A 15,426-nucleotide genomic window follows, 5' to 3' on the forward strand; every position below is an offset into this window, starting at 1 on the left:
GAATAAAATGTAGAGGATCATGAATGCAGCCTAAGGTGTCTTTACTGTTGGAGGGAAGAATTTGATTTTTTAAACTTCAGTGCTGAAGTGTGCTGCTCATTTTCTCAAGCCTGGTTTTCCTCAAATAGGGTTAGAGAAGTAAACTGGTTATTAATGAGTGTTTTTACTACAGTTCTTGCTTTACGAATTGCTGTATTAACTATAGTAGAGCTGGGAAAATGTTCCCTAGAACACTCTATTCTGCCACCCTCTTGCTTGAATTTGTTTTAAGATCTAGTGCTTGCTATTCAGCAAAATATGGCTGGAAAAATCTCTCAAAGTTCTTTTGCTGTGGATCATTTTTCCCTTTCGTGAATGAATCATGAGTTTTCAGGACTTCTGACTTTAAATGCAGAAGTCTTTATAGTCCCTTGTTCAAAACAACCTGGTTTCTATGCATTGTCATTTGTAACATAAGCAGTTAATATTCTTAAGAACAAATACCTTATATTTATCCTTTCTCTCAAGTGGCACTAAGGTTTTGTATAATATCTGGAAAAGACTAACTTTATTTATTAAATCAACTTTCTTGTATTCTGGTATAGCTGAATTTTAAGAACATTTTACTTTTATTTATACATTCATTAATTAACCAAGGAATGGTTGTTTTCTTGTTACTACTCATGGAAAAGTATCTTTAAGCTGGGCCTAGTAACACTGAATGTTTGTGTGCTGAACAGCCATCTGATTTCTATTTTTATGATCTGATGTCAGGTTTCTTTGCATGCCTGTATCTCAGAATCTAGATTAAATTCCTGTGTTTCAGATAGTTGGTTGTTAGTGGGTGTGTTGACGTACTTCACCATGCTTTAGTCTGGAAGTCTGATTTGTGTTTTACTGGTATGTAAATTTATTTTTTAAAGGGAGATGAGAAATGTCCAGAGTGACATTGAGAATTGCCTAAGTACAGCTAGTGCTAGAGTTGTCCCTGTCTTGCCAGTTTAGAAAGGTTATTGTTATCATTGGCTTTGTGTCCTCACTGTGTACCTGGCATCACACACAACATGCTCACTGCCTTCCAGAAAAGAAGCTCTTCATCACATTCAAGGCCAGCTTTCATTCTGGTCTTTTCTTGTACTTTCACACTACCTTAGGAACCGTGTAAACCATTTGTAAGGGCAGGAAGAGAGAGATTATTAAAGAGCATGAGGTAAGTATGGAGGCGCTCCTCCATTTTTAAATAACCATGAAAATGAAAGTAAAGGCATATATATGTTATAAACACAGATGAACAAAGAGAACATGTGGGGGGAGCATGTGGGACATCATTGCACGTGGGAGCCAGTTTGTCCAACATGTCTTTGAAGAGGTTGTGGGCTCTGATTTGACTGACAAAGACTGGGAAAGATAAGTGTGCTGCAGATGGGGGGATTAATTAAAGGTCTGTATGGAGAACAGTCAGCCCTGCTCTCACTTGGTCTCTCGGCAAAATAATCAAGGGGTGATTCTAATTCCACAGTTGTCCTAAACCTGAACTTATTTATATTTAAATGTTTATTGTTGAGATGTTACTACAGTTGAAGAATATCATTCATAATTGATGACTGATTAAAAAAAATTAAAAAAAAAAGAATGTCATTCATAATTCCATTAACGTAAAATAAAAGTTTTCTTCCTTGCTTATTATCCTTAGGTCTTGTCCGTATTCATAGATAATGTTACTGTGCTGCAATTCATTCATTCATTCAACCAATATTTATTGAGCACCTACTATGTTCCAGGCACTGGGAAAATAGCTGTGAACAAAATAGACAAAAATCCTTGATCTGGGCAACAGTACATTCTATTAATCATTATGTACATGTATTTATATATTCTATTTTTTTATGTAAATTTCAAACATTTCCTCTTGTTTATACTTCATCCTCATTAGTTATTTTAGGAATAACATACCATCTTGTTCTTGAACCATAATTTGCTCAAGCTTTCCCCATTGGGCATTTAGGTGAGTACTTATGTGTTAACAGTTATGGGGACTGGTTATATTGCTGTGAGTATTTTCATGGACGTAGCCTTTGTGTTGTTGAGCCTGGGCTAGTGGTCAGATAACTAGGTTCCAGTTCCTTTTCTGCCATTTAATATAACATGACCATGGGCAAGTTTCTCAACATCTCTAAGCTTCAATTTTCTCATCTATAAAATAATGATAATTAATACCTTCTTCACAGCATTAAGTGAGATGATGCATATAAAGTGCCTGGCACATGAGTGCTCAAACATGGTCATGGTAGAAGCAGGGCAAGAGTTGAATAAGGAGAATATTGCTTTCACTTGTTTGCTGTGATTCCTTAAAACATTCTCAGGATTGTGCATTTTAAGTCATAGGGTAGGAGCCACATTGTGGAAGGTTCTGGGTGACATATTACTGACCTCTGCTTCTGAGTGTGCGTGTGGTAGTTGGATCATGTACCTTGGACTCTTTTGCCTTCGTCAAAGCCTCTAGTGTCCTTCTCCTGGGGCCTACTGATAAGAAAGGTAAAAAGAACACAAGTTGAATTTTGAATTGGGACTAGGAAAAGATTATAGGGAATGTAGCCTGTCTTTTGTTCCTACATTTCTTTTTTTTTTTTTTTAACTGAAAAACATTATTGTTCCTACATTTCTGATGAACTGCAGCGGTTGGTCTTGTGCCTGCATTGACAGCACTCCTTAATGAAGTGCTTAGCTTAGTTGATTTTGGGATCCTTGTTACTAAGGCACCTCCTTACCTTTTTTTTTTTTTCCCCCATGCCACATGGCATGTGGGAATCTTAGTTCCCCAACCAGGGATCGAACCTGTGCCCGCTGCAGTGGAAGTGCGGAGCCTTAACGACTGGACTGCCAGGGAATTCCTAAGCACCTCCTTACTTTAACTTTTGCTCTGTTCCAATATCACTCCCCTACTGCTCTAGGAAAAATTTAAAGGATTAGAGTTCTTTGCTCGAAAGAGTGAAGAGTTGTAGGAAAGATTTGAGAAAGGTGCAGACTGAGACAGCAGGAAGCTTCTCATCTTGCTCGTCCTGAAATGTGTCTGCCTGTGGCTTGATTAATTAAACTGTCATGAATTGTTGGCATTTGAAGCTTATGTTGTGTTCTCTTTTCTTTAAACTATCACGAGCCTTTATAAACATGAAATGGTTTTACTGTGATAACCACAAGTTATCAATCATAAATAGAGGAAAGTACAGGCAGGAAGAGTGAGAGGTTTGTTTGGAGATTTTAACAGGAGAACAGAGCTGTTCTTAAAATCATTAACAAAGAGTGGTCTCTATCTGAGAATGTTGCTCTCTGTGACTAGCAGTTTCTTTCCTGGCCAGTACATGCTCTACCCACTCATTTCCTTTTTCCGTTGTTTTAGACTTTTACTGGTTTCTTCAATGCTCTCACTGTCATTTTCCAGTCTGTATATAGCCTTGCCACTTTTTACAAGAAATATTCCAATGCCATCAAACGTGGCTTTCTGGATTCTGTATCTTAATTGGTGATACCACCATCTACCAAGCTGGAAACTGAGGATTTACCCTTGACTCCCTTCTCCCATGAAGCCCTCTCTGATCTCCAGACAGAGTCAGACACTCTTGCCTCTATACCACTTTGTGGTACATGTTTCTTTCTTTGTTCTTTTTTAAGTTTATTTATTTATTTTTGGCTGCATTGGGTCTTCGTCATTGAGTCTTTGTTGCTGCGCGTGGGCTTTCTCTAGTTGCGGCGAGCAGGGGCTACTCTTCATTGTGGTGTGCAGGCTTCTCATTGCAATGGCTTCTCGTTGCAGAGCACAGGCTCTAGGCGTGCAGGTTTCAGTAGTTGTGGCATGCGGGCTCTAGAGCGCAGGCTCAGTAGTTGTGTCGCACGGGCTTAGGTGTTCCATGGCATGTGGGATCTTCCTGGACCAGGGCTCGAACCCGTGTCCCCTGCATTGGCAGGCGGATTCTTAACCACTGTGCCACCAGGGAAGTCCCTGTACATGTTTCTTGGTATGTACTTATGCTATTTGGAAAATTAGTTGTTTGTAAGCCAGAGATTGAACTCTTTGAGATAGAGGTCCATGTTTTCTCTTTGTATAACAGTATCTAGCAAAAATGCCAGGTTATGTTTTGTTCTCAGTAAGTGTTGCTTGTTGTTGATCTGACTGTCTATGCCCAGGCCAATAATTGCAAAAGTTGAGAATCTAACCCCAAGGCTCTACTCTGTGTGCGCATGTTTGTAAATAGAAGACATGCTTGTTGAAGAGCTTCCATGAAGCCAGCTGACTTTTAAGTACAGATAATATATATCTAGTGGACGTGTGGTTCCCAGCTTGGTGTGCGTGTCAGAATTAGTTTTGGCAGTTCTCATACAGAAGACTGAACTTCGTGCAGATGTAATAAAACAGAATCTTCAGAGGTGAGGTGAGGTATTTTACATTATATTCATGTGGAAGTACAAAAAAATTATGAAATGATTCAGGTTATCAAAATGAGGAGAGAGGAGTGCATCCTTTCTTTGGCTGCTGAAAAGATATGTCCAACATTCAGAGTGTACTGGTTTTTTAACCAGAATGGGAGTAGGATGTAAACTGCCCACCTATACTCACAAATTGGGTAGGTTTCCTGTAATATTTTTGATGTCTAAACATTACTTCATATTTCCTTATCAAAATAAAAGTGGGTCCTTATGTCCATGTTGATGATGAGTAGCTGTAAAACTGACTAATAGTATCTGCAATCATAAATACAATGTGAATGTTTTAAAGGGTTTTTATTTTATGACACTAGTAGAACACCTGAAGTCTTCGCTTCAAGATGGTTGGCTGCCCTCACATACGTTTGTCCCTTCTGCATTTGTTTCTGTTTGTTTGGTATTCAGATGTCTGTAACAGTTTTATTTGCAATAGCCAAAAACTGGAAACAACCCAAATATCCACAAACAGATGAATGAACAAATAGTGGCATACCCATAGAACAGCGTACTGTCATCAATATAAAAAGAGGGGGCTGCTCATATAAACATCACTGATAAATCTCAAAATATGCTGCATGAGGAAGCTCAGGGGGAAAAATAAACAATTTATTATTTCAATCATATACAGTGCTAGAAAATGCAAACTTATCTGTTGTAAAGGAAAGTGAATTAATGGTTGCCTGGAGAGCTGGGGGGAGGGCAGGAAGAGAGAGATTATTAAAGAGCATGAGGTAAGTATGGAGGCGCTCCTCCATTTTTAAATAACCATGAAAATGAAAGTAAAGGCATATATATGTTATAAACACAGATGAACAAAGAGAACATGTGGGGGGAGCATGTGGGACATCATTGCACGTGGGAGCCAGTTTGTCCAACATGTCTTTGAAGAGGTTGTGGGCTCTGATTTGACTGACAAAGACTGGGAAAGATAAGTGTGCTGCAGATGGGGGGATTAATTAAAGGTCTGTATGGAGAACAGTCAGCCCTGCTCTCACTTGGTCTCTTGGCAAAATAATCAGGATAATCTGGGGAGATACAGGGCACTTAGAGAATGTAAGATTTGGTTCTCTTCATTTGTCATTTTGGGAGCCCTTGAGTCTTGAATAATTGCTGCCCCTGATCAGTCACCCTAAAGAAAAGCCTGTCATTTGGCGGGTCTGTTCATGTACACAGAGCTAGTATTCATTTCCTGAGGCCCCCTTTTTGAAAATTGTAACATTCACATAAAATTCACCATTTTAAAGTATACAATTCAGTGGCATTTAGTACACTCATAGTGTTGTGCAACCATCTTCTCCATCTAGTTCCAAAACATTTTCATCACCCCAAAAGGAAACTTGGTACCCATTAAGCAGTTACTTTCCACTCCCCCCATCTCTGGCAGCCACTAACCTGCTTTCTGTGTCTCTGGATTTACCTATATATGCTATATAAATGGAATCATGCAATATGTGACCTTTTGTGTTGTTTTCTCTTAGCATAATGTTTTTGAGGTTCATCCAAGCTGTAGCATGTATCAGTACTTCATCCCCCTTTTTGGGTGACTCTTTATTTTTTAATGTGAATGGCTAACCAAGAATTACCAGACATTTCAGGAAAACATGCAAAATGAAAGAGAAACAGAAAAATTGACCTTAGCTGAAACAGACCAGTAGGTAATTTTGCTTGTTTTTAAAAGTGCACTATTTAGTATTTGCCAAGATACTCAAGAAGATGTGGCATCTATAAAACAATCAGAGATGCCATCAGGAAGAAAATCAAAACAAAAAGAACTTGTGGAGATAAATTATGGGTTTGTCAAGTTAAAAAATATTCCGTAGATAAGTCAGAAGATAAAATCGAGAAAATCTCTCAATGTAAAGCCAACATGCAGGCAAAAAATGTATGTGAAAAAACAGAGATATGGAGGTTCAATCAAGAGATCCAGCGTTTACTAGGATTTGTGGGAAGTGAGAACAAAAAATTGAAGGAAAGAAAATATTAAAAAGTATAAGAAGGAAATTTCCAGGAGCCAAAGGGAGGAGAGTCTTCATATTGAAAAGGTCTATTCTTTGCCCAGAAGAATAAGGAAAGACCCATTGCCAGAACTGTCCCTGTGAAATTTCAGAAAAACAAGGATAGGCAGAAAACTCTAAAAGTTTCCATAAAGATATACCAGGTGTTCTAAAAGAAATGGGAATCAGATGTCTCAGCAGCAGCAGTGACAACCAGAAGACAGTGGAGCAATGGCCTTCAGAGTCCTGAGGGAAAATAGTTTTGAATCTAGAATTCTGTCCTTGAGAAATAAACTCGTTTTCAGATGTGCAAGGACTCCCAAAATTTACTTCCCTTGTACCTTTTCTGAAGTAGTTACTTCAAGATGAAAATCAAAAAAGAGAAAAATAAAATTCAAGAAATGATTGAGGACTTACCTGGTGGTGCAGTGGTTAAGAATCCACCTGCCAATGCAGGGGACACAGGTTCGAGCCCTGGTCTGGGAAGATCCCACATGCCGCAGAGCTACTAAGCCTGTGTGCCACAACTACTGAGCCTGCGCTCTAGAGCCCACGAGCCACAACTACTGAGTCCACTTGCCACAACTACTGAGGCCCGTGCTCCTAGAGCCTGTGCTCCACAACAAAGAGAAGCCACTGCAATGAGAAGCCTGTGGGCCGCAAAGAAGAGTAGCCCCAGCCTGCTTCAACTAGAGAAAGCCCGCGTGCAGCAACGAAAACCCAAAGCAGCCAAAAATTAATTAATTAATTAATTAATTTTAAAAAAGAAAAGAAATGATTGAACTAACCTAGTAGTCCAGTGAAAAGTCTCATGTTCAGCTGTGTAACAGGCCTGGAAAATGGTCAGCCCAGATTGGAACAGAAACTTGGTGGAATCCAAGAAAAATTTCTTCAGGAATGGGAGTGAGGTGGATTCCAGCAATAGATAGAATGAAGAAACTGGAAGATGGTTGGGATGTGGTGAAGAAGCCATAGGTCTCTTCACAAGAGGCAAGGGAATTAGAATTCCCATGCAAAGCAGAAAAACTACGCACAAAAAATCACAAGCCAAATAAATATAAAGCAAACCCTCCATATGGCACAAGTATGAGTGATTGGCAGCGACTAATAATGATAATTTATTTGTGCCTGATGTACGAACATTCTTCTTTGAGTGGGCCAAGGATCGTGACATTGGAAGCTCAGGGTAGAAAATGCAATTGTGGTCCTGTAAACAATGTCTTAAAATTACAAAGGCTACAGATAGAGGAACTGAAAATAGTGATTTTAATATCAAAAAGTTGGGGCTTGGATGGGAGTGGGTAGGGAGTGGTATAAGTAAGCTAAGTCTGGTAGAGAATTACGGGCCCACTCAGCAATGTTGGTAACAACCAGAAGAACCCAGACGAATGACTGGGAGAGATTTCTCCTGGATGGGAAGACTGGGAGGATGGGGGTGGGGCAGGACAGAGGGGCAGGTGTTGTTCCTTTTCATCAAAGTGCTTTTTATGAACCATTTGATTTATTTTTTGTTCAGTGGTAATTGGGATAGGTAAAGAATTTGTTGATTCCCAATAAAAGAAGTGTTTCTGAGTGTCTTCTGTTGTCTTAACTTTTAGATAGATGCTAGGAAAGATGGGGAAAAAATAGTTTAACCTCTACCATAAAATAACTTAAAGATCTCTTTGCCTTTAGTTTCTGCCCCCTCCTTTTTTAGAATGGTGAGAAAGAAAGGAGGTATAAATAAATAAAACCTTTTCTACTTCTATTTCATATTTTCTGATATACCCACTAAAAGCACCATTTTATTTTGCTCTCTTGAAAAACTTGAAGTGGTTTCTCCAGATTCCAGCCTGAACTCTTCTTTCCTGTTGCTCCTCTCCCTAATGTTTGATTTTTGCTTCCTCAAACCTCCTGTCAGCATCTCTGCCATTCCTGTCACCCTCAGAAGGCTTCTCAGCCCGCCATTCTTTTTCTTTTTTTTTTAAACCCTCCCTTCTGGAGCTGTATCTGGCCTCTCCTGGTAGATTGTGCACCCCCTGAGGGCTTGGAAGGCTTTGGTGCCTGCCTGGACTCTGGAGGAGGCTGTGGATTTGCAGTGGTTTGAGATTAGACCATAGGAGATGGGCAGAGGGTAGCGTTAGCATATAGCACCTAGTACTGGAACAGGCATTGTTCTAGGTGCTTAGGTATGACAGAGAAGGAAAGTGTTCTTAAAAACCTCTTCCCTCAGAGAGGAGCTTCTATTCTGATGGAGGTTTACATAAACATAAAAGTTATGAAAATGTGATATATGTTTTGAGCATAGCTAACAACAGCAGTCAGTGGCTCTGTCTTTGAAACATGCTGTTGGAGTTTGTGGCTTTGTCACTAAGATATGCTAGCCTATGAGATGTCTTCTGGAGAAGAGAGGTGACCTAGCTGGAACTGCCTAGAGGTATTTGGTATTCCCTCTCCTTTGTCTCCTCACAGTAGCAGTAGCTGGAGAAGACAGCATTGTTTGAAATCACTTATGGACAAGATGGGCTTATAGCTGCGGGAATATGGTAGGAGACTTGGCTTTTAGTCCTACTATGTGTAGTTCATTGGCTATCAGCTCCTATCTGCATTTCTTTTGGTTGTGGTTATTGGATATGACCTTGGTTCACTGAAGTTGTAATCATCCTGCCTATATATGGCATCCCCCTAGAAAACTGTTAGAATTCTAGAAGGGGCTGTAATCAGCCTTTTGTACTAAGTATTTCCCAGAAGATTTTCATTGAAATGCAAACCTAAAAGATATGCTGGCTGGGATTTACTTCACAATAATCTAGAGGGTAGGGGATAGGTAGGGTGCAGATACAGTGGACCTGGCCATGAGTTGATGTTGGAGCTGGGTGATGGGTACATGGGTTTCATTATAGTCTTCACTTATGTAGATGCTTGGAATTTTTCATAATAAAAAAAGTACCCTCATGGTCAAGAAATGGATGACTTTCGTATTTTTGCTTTATTGTATTTTTCATAAGTAACTTTAGTAAGGTCTTTAGGTGTTTTTGGTATTGATTTTAATGATCAGAGACCATAACAGGACTAAATTAAAGATAGACTGGAGAGAAATCTTCAAATTTGTGTTTATTAATCAGATTTTTTAAAGCACTTGTAATACATGGGTGCCTCAGTTACAAGTCAGCCCTCCCTCTGTGGAGAGAAAGTAAAGGAAGCAAAGTTACAATCAGGTGCCTGAGAGCTGACCTTTTAGAGGCTGAGAGTATGAAGGTGTGAAGTATGGGAGAAGTGAAGGCCCACCACTTAAATTCGACTTTAGGGGTGGGTCTTGCCTAAGGTCAGAGGCACTCTGGGACCCTACTACCACCACCACCACTGCTGATTTTGCCCCATTCTAGGCTGGTGTTCACCTACTCCTTTGTCTCTGTGCTTTAACCTTACTTCTTTCTCTTATTCCTTCGGTACTTTCTTGCCTCACCCTCTACCCTCCAAGACCGAAATCCATCCATCTTGATCTCCTTAGGCTAGTTTTCCTGTATCATGTCCCTTTCTACCCCAGGCCCAGAAGCTGGCCAACAATTCACTCTTCCTTCATCTCTGCTTTTTAGTGAATGACCACTAGTGTTTGTTAACAAATGTGATTGGACCATGAAGTGGCTTAACAACAGGCTGAGGCATGGAGACCCATTCATGTAGCCTTAAAAGATTTCAGGCAGTTGGCAAGTAAGAATTCTAAATAAAAATTGAAACTACCACCTGTATTTTTTCAGGCCGTTGATGCTCACTGCCATCAGCTGCATCCTCCCTATGGCACTGGTAAGTGTGGGAAGGGCTGGTGACAATTTTGGTGGGCTGCTGAATTTCTTTTTTCTGGGGGAAAAAAATCTATCTGCAAGCTGTGTTATTAACTTGTCCCCAAGGGCTGGACAGCTTGAACCAGCTATAGGAGACTAAAACGATGAAGAAGCAACTGACCATGCTCAGGGGTTTCCTTGGGGAACTGTTGTCAGGAATGGAGGCTATTCAGTATGTGCTTTGATCCTTACATAAAATTAGCATGTTCTGTGCATTATTTTGAATAATAAACATACTATCCAGGTTCTCTGGGATGTCAAGTAATGACTGTTAAATTTCCTGAAATTCTGAAGACATTTTTCCCAAAGATAGATGTCGGCGATGTATTGAAAGAGTACAGAATATTGTATGTACTTATCGTTTCCTTCAGTAGCAGGATTTATCTCCCTCTGGTATTTTAAGTTCTTTGTGGTCAGGGAATCAAAAATGTTTGTTCCAATGATGAAGTTATAAAATACTGATAGAGACTTACTTGAATTTTTATCGGGGAAGGGTTTGGTAGAAACCAGAAAAGAAATTTGTGGCTCTCATTTACTAACAGACTTCAGGTGGACTTGGGGTCCTGTGATTTGAAAAATAATTTCACCACAGTCAGCTTTCTGCTCAGGGACCTAATAGGGAAAATACATACAATGAAATTGAAACATAGAGTGGGGCAGCAAGTCATAGGAATGCTAAAAGAATGCTAAAATATAACACAATGACCAGATTGCTGCTGGAGTTGCCTTATCTAAGCTCCTGTAATCCTGCATCTGTCTCCTTGTAATGAGTGGGTCAGAGGCCACATAGATCCAGAAGTTTTATCTTATCAAGGTAGTCTCCATTCCAAGTAGACAGGCTGATGCTTATACTATTTCATTTCTCTAGTCTCTGAAGCCCTTAGATCATGGAGTAAAAGTGCCTCCAGACAGAATATCTAACGAAATGCTGAGGTTGTAGACTTGTGTGCTGTTAACCATGTCAGGAACTGCTTGCTGATAACAGCAGTTAAAATATTCATGTACACTTCATTACATCTGTGAGAAAATCTTAGCATCATTGGCTCATATCCTGGATTTTCCCCCTCAGGTCCAACTCCTACCCACCCACCCCCCAAAGCCCTGCTTGTGAAGCCAGGATAGAATTGTGTGCACACTTTATATATTCTTTGTTAAAAAACAGAAAGGAGAACTTAACTCCCCAGCAGCTGTCTACTCCTTTAGGTATCTGTGAACAGGTGGTAACTACTGAACATGTTTTGAGGGCCTCTATCTGGGAAATACCTTCTTAAGTGTCTCTCCTAAACATTATGGAGGATGACAGAAGAAGTTTGCCTGCAACCTTTGGGAAATAGTGATGTCCAGCAGCAAAGTCCTTTTTGACATGCATGTAGCCAAGTGCTTCCTGAAATAAAGATCAGAAAACCATCTAAGGGTGTTGAGATTGTAAATGTAATGGCAAAACAAAGCCAAATTGGATTGGCAATACAGAACAATGTCCAGGGTGGATGACAACAGAGGTGACCCCACAGTCCTTTCAAGCTGGAGGGAAAGCTCTACAGAGTCTTCTGACCCATTGTGGGTCAGGTTTGAGGGTACAGGGAATGAGGGGAAAAAGGCAGGGAAGATGGGCTACACTTGGCCTCTCTTCTGACCCCATCTTTGACTCTGTGAAAACCTTCTCTAGACCACCCAGGGACGTGAGGGCACCCTTCAGTCTTTGATGAACTTTATACCACTACTTGCCCTCTCTTCCCCACTTTGATCAGTCACACTCCCTTCCCCAGCTCCCTGGAGAAAATGAGAGAGAAGTTCTTATCTTTGGGGCTTATGTTCACACTGACCAAGGCTTAGGCACAAATGCAGTTGCTCAGAGACAGGCCAAGGAGTGAGAGGAAGGCAGGCCTGAGAGCTGTGCCCTGTGGAACAGCAACAGTTTGAGCTGACAGACCGGGAGAAGAGCATCTAATGGAACACTAAGAAGGCTGGGTGTGGGAGGTTTAGAGGGAGCCAGAGTGTTGTGAAGTTATTGGCATTACAGACCTATTTATGCTAAAATTCACATTGCCTAATCGGTTAACCTTTGGTCAGAACTATGTTAAAAACTCTGAAGGGAAATTTTTCATTTCGAAGAGTAAGTAAAAGATCAAAATGAACTATTTGATGCAGTAGTGTAAGGGTCAACCCTCCGTTTACTGTGACATTTGTTTATGCAGATGATTGCCATTGAATTAAATTTGGCAAACTTTCCCTCCAACTTCATGAAAAATTTAAAATATACAAAGCAGTTTAAAGAATTATACAGTGGGCATCCATTTACATACCATCTAGATTATATAGTTGCTAACTTTTTGCTGCATTTACTTTATCATATATCTGTCCATCAATTTTATTTTTAAACAGCTTTATTGAAGTATTACTGACATTCCATTAAATTCATCCATTTTAAAGGGTACCATTAGAAGAATTTTAGTAAATGTAAACAAATATACAACCATCACCACAATCCAAGTTATAGAACATTTTCATCACCCAGAAAGTTCCCTTGTATCCATTTGTAGTTGGTCCCCACTCCCAGTCCCACCAAACTGCTGATCATCTTACTGTCTGCATAGTTTTGCCTTTTCTAGAAATTTAATATAAACTGAATCATACAATATGTAGTCTTTTGTGTCTGGCTTCTTTCACTTAGCGTAATGTTTTCAAGGTTCATCCATGTTGTATCACATGTCAGTATTGCTTTCCTTTTATTGCCCAATGATGATTTTCCATTGCATAGATATATACCACATTTTGTTTATCCATTCATTCATCAGTTGATGAACATTTGGGTTGATTCCAGTTTTTGGCTATTATGAAATATGATGCTATGATTGTTTATATCCAGGGTTTTATGTGGACATGTTCTCATTTCTCTTGGATAGATGTCTAGCAGTGGGATTGCTAGGTCATATGGTAAATGTATGTTTAACATTTTAAGAAAATGCCAAACTGTTTTCTGAGGTGACTCTACTATTTTACATTCCTACCAGCATTATATAAGTGTTCCAGGTTCTCCACATGCTTGCTAGCACTTAGTCAGTCTTCTGGATTATAATCATTCTAGTGAGTGTGAAGTAGTATCTTGTAGTTTTAATTTGCATTTCATTTCCCTAATGACTAATAATATTGAGGATCTCTTCTTGTGTGTATCTGCTATTCATACTTTTTTTTGTGAAGTGTCTGTTCAAATCTTTTGCCCATTTTAAAAAAATTGAGGTGTTTGTCTTGTTATTGAGTTGTATGAGTTCTTTATATGTTCCGAAATAAGTTCTTTATCAGATACATGATTTGCAATTATTTTTTCTCCCATTTTGTGGCCTGTCTCTTCCATTTTCTTAATAACGTCCTTTGAAGAGTAAGCGTTTAATTTTGATGAAGTCCAGTTTATCAGATTTTTTCTTTTAAGGATTGTGCTTTCAGTATCATATCTAAGAAATCTTTGCCTAAAACTAAGGTTGCAAAGATTTTCTTCTGTGTTTTCTTGTAGAAGTTTTATAGTTTTCAGTTTCATTTAAATCTGTGAACTATTTTGAGTTAATTTTTGTGTGACATGAACTAAGCATCTAAGTTCTGTGTTTGTTTGTTTTGTATAATGATATTCAGTTACTCCGGAATCGTTTGTTGAAGACTATCCTATCCTCCAATGAATTACATTGTGGAAATTAACCATAAGTGTATGAGTTTACTTCTGGACTTTATTCTGTTCCATTGATCTATATGTCTGTCCTTAAGCCAGTACCCCACTGTCTTGATTACTGTAGCTTTATAGTAAGTCTTGAAGTCAGATGGTATAAGTCCTCCAACTTTGCTCTTTCAAGATTGCTTTGGGGACCTCCCTGGCTGTCCAGTGGTTAAAACCCTTGCTTTGATTTTGATTAATTTTTAAAAATAAATTTATTTATTTTATTTATTTTTGGCTGTGTTGGGTCTTCGTTGCTGTATGTGGGCCTTCTCTATTTGTGGTGAGCGAGGGCTACTCTTCGTTGCGGTGCACGTGCTTCTCATTGCGGTGGCTTCTCTTGTTGCGAAGCACAGGCCCTAGAGCGCGTGGGCTTCAGTAGTTGTGGCATGCGGGCTCTAGAGCACAGACTCAGTAGTTGTGGCGCACGGGCTTAGTTGCTCCGCGGCATGTGGGATCTTCCTGAACCAGGGCTCAAACCTGTGTCCCCTGCATTGGCAGGCAGATCCTTAACCACTGTGCCACCAGGGAAGTCCGTGATTTTGATTAATTTTGATTGCTGTGTTCAGTCTATAGCTATGTTGTCCAGTATGGTAGCTGTGACCACATGTAGCCATTGGGTATTGGAAATATGGCTAGTTTGGATTGGTATGTGCTGTAATTCTGAATACAGTGGACTTTGAAGATTTAGATGGAAAAAAGATGTAAAATATAGTTAATTAGTTTCTATGGATTAACATGTTGAAATAATATTTTAGATATATTGGGTTAAATAAAATATAAATAAATTTTAGTTTTCATTTGTTTGCTGCAAATGAAAACTAAAATTTATATATTTTATATAAATTTATATATTATATAAATTTATATAAAATTTGTATTTTATATAAATTTATAAAATTTATATATTTTTATATATTGGCATTCTATTTTTTTATCTTACTAAATTTATTAGTTCTACTAGTAGTCTTGTGGATTCTTTTAGGATTTTCTGTGTAAATAGTCATTTTATTTAGGAATAGAGACAGATTTGCTTCTTCTTTTTTTAATCTTTTATGTCTTTTTTGTGTCTTTTTTTTTTTTTTTTTTTCCCTTTCCTTATTGCCCTGGGTAGGGCTTTCATAATGTTAAGTGACATGATGAGAGTGGTCATCCCTGCGATGTTCCTGATCTTAGCATTCACTTTTTCATTATTGAGTATAATGTTTTCCATAGATGCCCTATATTCGATTTAGGCAGTTCCATTTTTCTTCCTAATTTGCTAAGAATTTTTGTCTTGAATGATTATTGAATTTTATCAAATGAGTTTTCTTGCATCTACTGAAATGGTCATTTGGGTTTTTTCTGCCTTTATTTTGTTAATTCAGTGAATTGTCTTAGGAGTTTTCACATGTTAAATCAGCCTTTTCTATATTGCTGGATTTAATTTGCTAAAATATTTGGATTGATTTTT

The 15,426-nt window shown here is 38.9% G+C and overlaps 1 protein-coding gene across 1 annotated transcript in view; it reads left to right on the plus strand.

Annotated features, from left to right (window-relative positions):
* Positions 1 to 15,426, plus strand: part of ARIH2 (ariadne RBR E3 ubiquitin protein ligase 2) — a 47,081-nt gene that overhangs the window by 9,602 nt on the left and 22,053 nt on the right. The window contains 2 exon segments of the mRNA XM_082413582.1: positions 10,190 to 10,222; positions 10,224 to 10,235. Of these exon segments, the coding sequence (XP_082269708.1) occupies positions 10,190 to 10,222; positions 10,224 to 10,235 (45 nt within the window).

The sequence above is a fragment of the Balaenoptera physalus genome (assembly GCF_965194825.1).
Source record: "Balaenoptera physalus genome assembly, chromosome: 11".
Classification (NCBI taxonomy): domain Eukaryota; kingdom Metazoa; phylum Chordata; class Mammalia; order Artiodactyla; family Balaenopteridae; genus Balaenoptera; species Balaenoptera physalus.